Source organism: Oncorhynchus clarkii, chromosome 20 (genome assembly GCF_045791955.1).
Source record: "Oncorhynchus clarkii lewisi isolate Uvic-CL-2024 chromosome 20, UVic_Ocla_1.0, whole genome shotgun sequence".
Taxonomy (NCBI): Eukaryota; Metazoa; Chordata; class Actinopteri; order Salmoniformes; family Salmonidae; genus Oncorhynchus; species Oncorhynchus clarkii.
In genome coordinates, this window is record NC_092166.1 from 63,609,191 (window position 1) to 63,619,612 (window position 10,422).

Consider the following 10,422-nt stretch of genomic DNA (forward strand, 5'->3'; position numbering starts at 1 on the left):
TGTGGATGTATTTCAAGGCCTACCTTTCAAAAGCAGTGCCTCTTTGCTTGACATCATGGGAAAATCAGAAGAAATCAGCAAAGACCTCAGAAAAAAAAACAATTTGTCTGGTTCATCCTTGGGAGCAATTACCAAATGCCTGAAAAGGTACCATGTTCATCTGTACAAACAATAGTACGCAAGTATTAACACCATGGGGCCACGCAGCCGTCATACCGCTCAGGAAGGAGACGCGTTCTGTCTCCTAGAGATGAACGTACTTTGGTGCGAAAAGTGCAAATCAATCCCAGAACAACAGCAAAGGACCTTTTGAAGCTGCTGGAGGAAACAGGTACAAAAGTATATAGCCACAGTAAAACGAGTTCAATATCAATATGACCTGAAAGGCCGTTCAGCAAGGAAGAAGCCATTGCTCCAAAACCGCCATAAAAAAGCCAGACTACGGTCTGCAACTGCACATGGGGGAAAAATATCGTACTTTTTGGAGAAATGTCCTCTGGTCTGATGAAACAAAAATAGAACTGTTTGGCCATAATGACCGTCATTATGTTTGGAGGAAAAAGGGTGTTAGGTTTGCAAGCCGAAGAACACCATCCCAAACATGAATCACGGGGGTGGCAGCATCATGTTGTGGGGTGCTTTGTTGCAGGAGGGACTGGTGCACTTCACAAAATAGATGGCATCACGAGGGAGAAAAATTGTGGATATATTGAAGCAACATCTCAAGACATCAGTCAGGAAGTTAAAGCTTGGTCGCAAATGGGTCTTCCAAATGAACAATGACCCCAAGCATACTTCCAAAGTTGTGGCCAAATGGCTTAAGGACAATAAAGTCAAGGTATTGGAGTGGCCATCACAAAGCCCTGACCTCAATCTTATAGAAAATGTGTGGGTAGAACTGAAAAAGCGTTTGCGAGCAAGGAGGCCTTACAAACCTGACTCAGTTACACCAGCTGTCAGGAGGAATGGACCAGAATTCACCCAACTTATTGTGGGAAGCTTGTAGAAGGCTACCCAAAACATTTGACCCAAGTAAAACAATTTAAAGGCAATGCTACCAAATACTAATTGAGTATGTAAACTTCTGACCCACTGGGAATGTGATGAAAGAAATAAAGCTGAAATAAATAATTCTCTACTATTTTTCTAACATTTCACATTCTTAAAATGAAGTGGTGATCCTAACTGACCGAAGACAAGGCATTTTTTACTAGGATTAAATGTCAGGAATTACAAAAAACTGAGTTTAAATGTATTTGGCTAAGGTGTATGTAAACTTCAGATTTCAACTGTATATACACTATTCTTTTCTACTGTATTTTAGTCAATAACACTCCGACATTGCTCGTTATAGTATAGCTCTTAATTCCATTCTTTTAGATTTGTGTGCATTGTGAATGGTTGGATACTACTGCACTGTTGGAGCGAGGAACACAAGCATTTCGCAACACCCGCAACATCTGCTAAATATATGTGTGTGACCTATAACATTTGATTTACCTAAGAAGCATTAGGCTCTCGGTCTGCTATGCGCTTTTGAAAACCCGGGTAAGCTCCACTAGTAGCCTTGACCACGGCATTTGTTCACTGATATGCCTTATACTTTCAAATCAGTCACATTCCTGAAGCCCAAGAAACAAACACTTAGCTTCCTAGTACATATGGAAATTAAAAAGGTTTATGAAATACTTTATGGAGGGTTGTTGTCAAAATTTATTAAATGCAGAATCATTTTTTCCCCCCATCGATGACAGGCGCATGGGTCCCCAGAGACAAGGTGTTTTTAGGTCCCATCCAGAGGCTGTATTGTCCCTCCCGGCCACTTACAGTTTGTGCACCAGGTGGTTCCTCAGGTCCTGGGTGATGTCCTCATGCCAACTCTTCCTCATACCCGCTGCAGAGGGTGGGGTCGCCATGGGCATGGAGCCCATGTTACCCGTCCCACCCGCATCATTCATCAGACTAGAACATACAGAGAGAACAAAGTTTGCGCCTGGCTGAAGTGTCAGATGGGTGGATGAGATTTGCAGTTCTGGGACAATTCTATTGCACCAAGCATGCTCAATCAAGTGCAGGTAGAAGTATTTAAGAGAGCAAATAATTATATTTTAAGGCAGGTCTGCTACTCACCCCTGGGAGTTCATGTTGAGGTGGAGCATGGTATCCTGCAGCAGGCTGGCCTGCTGGTTCTGGGGTGAAACACCCATTCCTCCATTCACCCCCATTGGGTTACCACCTAACATGGTGAAATAAGCATTCACACACACGGGTTTTCCACAAATAATATTCAACATGGCCTTTTGTTTGTGGTTATGAGAATAAAGTTGTTAAAACATTACTTAGAAGTCAATGATGGAAATTTCTCCCACCACACGTTGTATTTTCAAGTGACTCGAAAAAAAGTAGACTACACCAAAATGCAGACAAATAAAACGTGTGTGCGTAATTCCCATTAAAGTGGACAAAAGGGGGCGGTTTCAGTTAGGCAAAGCAACAGTGTAACCTTACTATTATGGGCAGACTGGTTACGGCTTCAAAACCCAAGAGGACCATGCACACTCCTGTTGTAGTACATTATTTAAACCAATAATAACACAATTCTCAAAACAGGACTCTATTCTCTGTATTTTCGAAGGTAAAACACTGGCATTGTCTTTTTAAAGGGGACAGGACACCTGAATATTGAAACATGTAGAACCCGGCCACTTGCTAACCTATGGCATGGAGTCAGAAAAAAAAAAGAAAAAAAGCCAGATGTTTAAAGGCACGGACTTTGAAATGGGGGTAAAAAACACAGTAGACCTTATTATCTTTCAGACAACTAACAGCTTACCCATAGGGTTGAGCGGCCTCATGCCCGGCTGGCCCTGCAGACCCTGTGAGGGCAGAGAAGCCTGGTTGGGCTGGCTCTGGATCTGGGTGCCCTGGTAAGTGAGGCCCAGGGCGGCGTAGGCCCTTTCAATTGAGCTGGGGTCGATCTGGCTGGGGGGGTTGAGATTGGCGGAGCTGGGCTGGCCTCCGGGCACCGAGCCCAGGGAACTACCCAGACCTACACCAGCACCTCCTAGCAGAGCTGTAGAGACAGGATTATTAATAATAAGTGTTCAGACCCTTTATTAGTACTTTGTTGAAGCACCTATGACAGCAATTACAGCCTCGAGTCGTCTTCGGTATGACGCTACAGGCTTGGCACACCTGTATTTGGAGAGTTTCTCCCATTCTTCTCTGCAGATCCTCACAAGCTCAGTCAAGATGGATGGGGATCGTTGCTGCACAGCTATTTTCAGGTCTCTCCAGAGATGTTCGATCGGGTGCAAGTCCGGGCTCTGGCTGGGCCTCAAGGACATTCAGAGACTTGTCCCGATGCCACTCCTGCGTTGTCTTGGCTGTGTGCTTAGGGTTGTTGTCCTGTTGGAAGGTGAACATTCACCCCCGTCAGAGGTCTTGAGCACTCCTAAGATTTTCATCAAGGATCTCTGTACTTTGCTCCATTCATCTTTCCCTCGATCCTGACTAGTCTCCCAGTCCCTGCCGCTGAGAAGTGTCTTCCGTTTGGCCACTCTACAATAAAGGCCTGATTGGTGGAGTGCTGCAGAGATGTTTGTCCTTCAGGAAGGTTCTCCCATCTCCACAGAGGAACTCTGGAGCTGTCAGAGACCATCGGGATGTTGGTCACCTCCCTGACCAAGGCCCTTCTCCCCCAATTGCTCAGTTTGGCCATGCAGCCATTTCTAAGAAAAGTCTTGGTGGTTACAAACTTCTTCTGGTACCCTTTCCCAGATAGGATTGTGTCGGCACCAGTCTCGGAGCTCTACGGACAATTCCTTCGACCTCATGGCTTGGTTTTTGCTCTGACATGCACTGTAAACTGTGCAAACTTATATAGACAGGTATGTGCCTTTGCAAATCATGTCCAATCAATGGAATTTACCACAGGTGGACAATTTCAAGTCTCATAGCAAAGGGTCTGAATACTTATGTAAATATTGTATCGGTTTGTTTATTTTTTCAAACATTTGCAAAAACATTTTGCTTTGTCATTATGGGGTATTGTGTGTAGATTAAAGAGGAAAATGTTTTATTTCATCCATTTTAGAATAAGGTGGTAACATAACAATATGTGGAAATAGTCAAGGGGTCTGAACACACTGTACATCCATAGACATTACTTGAATGAGTTGAGACTTGACGGCTCTCTAAACCTAAGACTAGACGTGTACTACTATTACACGAGCCAGCTAACAGACTTAGGGAGAGCGGGGTAGTGAAAAAAGTATTGTTTGATAGGCAGATAGACACTCACACTGCTGGTTCCTCTTGTCCCCGGCATTCTTGAGCGGCAGGCAGACAGGACAGTCGTGCCGCGTACAGTTCTTCCAGTGAGAGATGATCTGTCTGGATGACGCACAGTGAGCCACTAAGGAAGGAGAGAACAAAGGAGCAGAGACAAGCAAAAGAAAAAGGGTGAGAAAAAGATAGTGGTGATTACTTCAGAGAGCTCTTGATGAATATCATACACATCTTAGGTAAAGGTGTGACAGGGAACCATCTTGCAGGTCTATCTATTCTGGGTCTTATCAGCTCACCCTGGCAGGACTTGCCGGCCTGGCAGTGGGTCATGTGGTTGAGGACGTTCTTCATGGTGCGGCAGTGAGGCAAGTTGCACTGGCGCACCTCCCCGTTGGCTTGCTCCCGCCGCTGGCACTTGTGTGCATGGAGCAGGAGTACCAGCTGCTGCTGGATCAGCTTGCGCTTCTCGGGGTCGGCCGTAGGGGGCGCCCCAGCTGCTGCAGACACGGCGGGCCCCAGGCCTCCCTGGGCGTTGGGGACCAACCCTGCAGTGCCTACGGCTCCACCGCCCACACCTGTGGCAGACTGCTGTGTGGCCTGAGGATAGAGGGCAGGAAGAGGAAATCAAATAATTGAAAATATACAAGTTACTGCAACTGTGATAGTTTGTTCAGGGCTGGTCAGTGTGGTTGACTGGTACACAAAAAGGCAGCATCCATGACAGAAGTTTGAAATGATAGGTAGGAGACTAGCTAGCTAACTTCCTTACCATGGCAGCCATGCCCTGCATGGGCTGGCTCTTCTTGTCCATGCTGAACTGGGCCAGGCTGTTGGGCATGGAGCCTTTGTTCTGAAGCGGAGGGCCCAGCCCTGCTCCCCCCAGGCCCTGGCCTGCCTGCTGCTCACCGTAGGAGACTCCATAGGGGCCTGGGTTACCCGTCATACCCATCTGAGAAGAGGATGGGCAGGGAAATGTATAGAAGATAAGGAGAGACAGAAATGGAAGACCGGAGGGAGGGTTAGAGATGGCATGGTTTAAATCAGGGGTGTCAAAATCATTCCATGGAGGGCCGAGTGTCCACAGGTTTTTGTTTTTTATGCCCTAGAAAACCAGGTGTCCTTACTAATTAATTATCTTAATCAAGTACAATGGAGGATCGAAAACACGCAGACACTTGGCCCTCTGTGGAATGAGTATGACACTTGTGGTTTAAACAAAGCATACTGGATTGAGAAAAATAGTGAAATAAATTGACATACATTTTTACAGTTTTTATTTGCAATGTGTTAGAAAATGTAAGTGTTCAAATCACTTGAATTGTATTTCTTCAGACCGAGAGTAGTCCTGTTAAATGAGCACAACCCCGGTGATATTAATCACTAACAGTGTGAAAAATAGTAATGGGAGAAAAACGGAAATCTAGAGTTACATATGGAGATATTATTTTATGGTATATCGTATTGTTCTGACAACGCAATATTATTTTTGTGCCAGTTTGCTATACCTGCACCAAAAAGCCAGTATTTTTCCTTCATTGTTTGTTCTCCATCTTTTAAATAGGGAGCCAATTTGTTTTTGGGCACTTATTTCAATGACTGATCAAAACTTGTTTTCATGACTCACGCTTGACACTCTGCAGCAGTGGTTGGAACATTGAATCGCAATACATATAGAATCGTGAGATTCAAAAGACATATCGGCACCATAGTATCATGATAATATCGTATCGCCATGTCTCTGGAAATTCGCAGCCCCAGTGAAGACCATTAAAGCTAAAAGAACAACCATCTCCCTTGCACCACAAATCAACTTCTCTGCCACGCCGTTTGCACACCAATTAAAATCAACTACTTCTAAAGAGTGACAACGTACTTATTTTCTAATCAATTAGCAGCAGGTAACGTTGGTGGGTTCAATTAAATCATTAATGATGGCTCAGAACAGGCAGACCAATTATCAATCCGCCATGCCACGGTTGCCCCACATTTCATGTTGACATGTTGAAATAAGACGACCACTGATGTGCTTAATTAATCAAGGGCTTCCACGTGGCTCCCAATTTGTAGTAATGTCTGGTTGCTCGCTAGGGGTTAATCGAATGCTTTCATCATTTTGCATACATTCTCCCTCCCCACCTTCCTCCCTCCACATGCCAGCCATGCCCTCTACTAGTCTTCCTCCTCCCTGACAGAGCCTTTAACTACACAGCTTTAGATCTCTAAAACTCCAATCATTTGAATTGTACACTTTTAAACCTCGATTAAAACATCCTTAATATTTGAATAATGACAACTGCTCTTTTAACCTGTTTTTGTGAATCAACTGTTGAATTTTAACATTGTGTGGGCAAAAATACCCACATGCAGCTTTCTTGGTCAGGGTGGCTTAAAGATGCCCATCTCAATGTCCTTAAACTAAAGAATATGTCAATTAAAAACATCTCTGCTCTCTTGTCTGAAGGGTTCATACAAACCTTATTCAGTGCTCCAGGTTGCTGTACTCTGAGTCCAGCCTGTCCCCCGGCGCCCTGCTGCTGCAGAGTCTCAGCCAGCATGTTACTGTTCCCCACCATCCCCTGGTTCGAGAAGCTCATCCTGGGGGATCCGTTCATCACCGGCCCCCCCATCATGGCTTGCTGCTGCTGTCCGTTGCCCTTCTGGGCCCCAATCATGCCCCTGTTCATGGCACCCACCATCCCCACCTGCTGCTGCATCATGCTGGCCTGCTGCTGGGGTGAGAGGTGTTGCTGCTGGCCCATGCCCTGGGGCCCAGGGGATACCTTCATGTTCCCCAGGTGGCCCATGCTGGCCCCGCCTGGGCTGCCCACCACACCCTGGCCCTGCTGTGTGGAGGCATGTGGAGCGCCTGATCGAAGGAGCTCTGAGAGCTGCTTGTGCTTGGCCACTGCGTCCTGGCCACCCCCCCCTCCCAGGCCCAGGCCCATTCCACCTCCTCCCCCCAGACTGGTGTGCAGCTGGCTGAGGTCCCCTCCGTTGACCAGGCCCAACTCCGAGGAATTGATGAGCTCGTCAGGGAGGTCGTGCTCCAGGTCGAACAATGAGCCGAAATCTGTGCAGGGAGGGAGAAAACATGAGTACGTAGAAAGAGAGCAAGAGGGGGATTGTGAACAAGAGGAAAGAGAAAGAAGTGAAAGAGAGACATAGAGGTGTGCCAGGGTACATTTCTGGCATAACAATACCAATTCCAGTGCACTGTATTCAAACAGTCATACATGGTTGCATCAAATGTGGTGGCCAATTGGCATAGCCTGAGAACTACATTTGTATGAGGAGAACCAATGCTTTGAAATTAAGGTGGCCGTTCAAACAGACGCTCTCCCACACACACAGTGGCTGACCTCGGACGATCTGTGCCGGACCGCGAGTGTGATTTAGCACGGCGCAGACAGAGCTTTACACACAGAGTGACAGATGGGCCTCAACACTGCGTTAACACCACACAGAGAGCCAGGTTCATAGAGACCCTCTGGACACAGGTCCACCTCCAGTGTCATGTTCAGTAGGTAACAAATGGGAGAAAACCATCTTGAAACTGAGAAAAACAGAGGGGCAACGGGTAGTTGTCCATTTCAAAACATTTTGCAAAGCTGTGCCAGAGTATTGAACACAACCCAGGGGTAAGACAGAGCGTCACAAAATTATACCAATTGTCAATAAATAGCTTTTCTTCTTTGTTGTGCTATATTCAGGGATTCCATGCCTTCTATCAAAAAAAGGACCCCCCCCCCACACATTGTCAACTGCTGAATCCTTGAGATGCTCTCAAACAGAAAGCAGTGCATTGTGTCTCACCCGAAGACATAAGTCACTGAAGTTTCTGTAGTGTCCATCCAATTTGCATATTCAGGCCTCGTTTTGATATGCACTGAATATTGGGGTAACATACAGAATGCCTTTTGCAACTATAAAAAATAATAATAAAAATAACTAAAGCAAGTTGCAACAATTAAAAATAATAATAAAAAATAACTAAAGAATTTACGAATTGCTATAGGCCTACAGGACCTTCCCTGGAGAAATTGGACAGCCACAACATTCTCTTAGCACTACGAGAGAAAAATATATCGAAAGTGCAGTACAGGCACGGGATTTTTCTGTTATCAAGTACCTTGGGCCGTCAAAGTATTTTGTGTCAAGTGGCTGACTTTAGCATGTACTGTTTGCTAATATATGGGCAATGGGAGGCAGTAGCTAGCTAGCTATGCAATGACAAAATTAACTAACAGTTTCAAGTCCAATTTCAAACTACTACTCGCTATCTATTTAGCATCTGCAGAAGGCCATCTAAACATATCACAGTGGTAAATACTGTGGCCCAGTTCTATGTTTTACCACTGCAATTTGACGTTTTTGTATAGGTTGTTAGCCTTAGTCCTCCAGTCTCTGCCACACATCTTCAGAAAAACTAGTTAATGGCAATTTGAGCATAATCACTCACCCAGCAAGCTAGCTACATGGGCCTGCTGCAGTAGTAGCTAGCTATGTAATTAACATCGTTAGTTTTATAAACGATGACTAGCTAGCTAAGTTAGTTGGAAACATGTAACGTTACCAAGTATCCAGGTGAACGAAACTTCACCAATTAGTTTGCTAGCTAACGTTATCGTTTGTTATATATATATATATATAGTTAAAGTTAATTACCTAACTTAATTAAATACTATATTTGAAAGGGTAAAAACGTCAAGTGTTGCAGTGAACTGTTAACCTTAGTTGGTGTGCTTGCGGGCTAGCTAGCGCGTTAGCACCGAATGGCGATGAGAGCTTTGTCACAACTCGCTTTGAAAGTTGGCTAGCGAACTGACTAGAGAGCTCACTAGCAACCTGAAAAATAACTAGTTAGCAAAGTAAGCTACTTGGCTGGGCGAATTAACTTGTAAACCAATTGAACGATTTGTGTTTCATGGGTTGCCACTCAGCTGAATTAGCTACCTCATTTAGTATAAAACATGTTTTTAAAACCATTTGCCAAACCAATCACTACAGTAGCTAGCTAACGTTAGCTCGCGAGTTCTGTGTCGCTTAAAGGAAAGCGTCCATGTCAATCTCGGGGATAATAATTTAAATTAATGTTTGCCGTGTTGGCATAACATCTTAATTTGACAGTATTTATTAACTAAATGCTAAGTACAAATAATGTAGCGAACTACCCATGCAGCAAGCCCCGTATTCGTAACTCGCTAGCCAGCGTTCATCGTAGTGCTGAAATTACTACTAGCCTACTGCTATGCAACTCCGACACACATTCGCTAGCTAGCGCGACAAAAACAGTGGGCAATTACACGGCCCCTTTTCCTTCCGAATCATACCACAATAATTGAAAATACTACAAAATAAACAAAAAAAATAATACCCCTAACAAAAAAAGATGTAACAATATTTACCGTTTCCATCGCTGGCGGAGGCAGAAAGTGCCGGAGAGGATAGTTTAGGCCTCTTGGCTGAAGGCGGGCCAGAGTCCAGAACGTTCTCGGCCATATTTTTTCGAATTAAAAATATATACGGAATCCACAACGGGAGACGTTCTCACGTATTTTGAACCTTAATTTTCTTTTAGATTCCACAATTGTGACTTTTCCCCCTCCTTTTGGGGAAGTCCCGTGTAAAAAAAATACTCCTTAACTGGGTTCGCCTCTCGATTTCAGCTTCGGCGTATCAACCCCCTCCCTAGTCTGATTTTTTGTTCTTTATAAATTGCCAGCGGAGGAGGAGGGGGGTCGGTATGGGAGACACACGTAGCGGCTCTCCTCTAAACTCATATAACGTTAGCCTCATTTGATGCGAGAAAATTGTCCCAATGTTTATCTTCCATGATTGTACGCGACCGTCATTTCTGCCACCCTTACCATAAGGTGAACATAAATGTCGGGTAGCAAACCCTTGTTGGTTGTGTTGTGGTCGCGGGCGAAGAGGTGATGCGAAAAAATATACCAGCGCAGCTGCAATTTTGGGGGAATAGAATAGCCTATTATCGACAGGGTCTGGTAAAATGCAATTGATGAATATTGTATTTCAATAGCCCATATGTTGCAATGCAACACAAATATGACAATGTATCTGGTTAAGTCAGAATTGCAACTGCATGCATGGTGGTAAATGATGGATATGCTA

The 10,422-nt window shown here is 44.8% G+C and overlaps 1 protein-coding gene across 2 annotated transcripts in view; it reads right to left on the reverse strand.

The window, feature by feature from the left end:
• The window catches only part of LOC139376694 (histone acetyltransferase p300-like), a 49,809-nt gene extending 39,835 nt beyond the window's left edge, over window positions 1-9,974 (reverse strand). For both annotated transcript variants that reach the window (XM_071119556.1, XM_071119557.1), the window contains exons 1-8: window positions 9,696-9,974; window positions 6,765-7,360; window positions 5,060-5,239; window positions 4,587-4,887; window positions 4,304-4,417; window positions 2,834-3,073; window positions 2,131-2,236; window positions 1,828-1,962 (exon numbers count right to left, since the gene is read on the reverse strand). In XM_071119556.1, coding sequence (XP_070975657.1) covers window positions 1,828-1,962; window positions 2,131-2,236; window positions 2,834-3,073; window positions 4,304-4,417; window positions 4,587-4,887; window positions 5,060-5,239; window positions 6,765-7,360; window positions 9,696-9,789 — 1,766 coding nt within the window. In that variant the 5' untranslated portion in view covers window positions 9,790-9,974. The remainder of the gene's footprint in view (window positions 1-1,827; window positions 1,963-2,130; window positions 2,237-2,833; window positions 3,074-4,303; window positions 4,418-4,586; window positions 4,888-5,059; window positions 5,240-6,764; window positions 7,361-9,695) is intronic.
• Window positions 9,975-10,422: the final 448 nt, after the last annotated feature.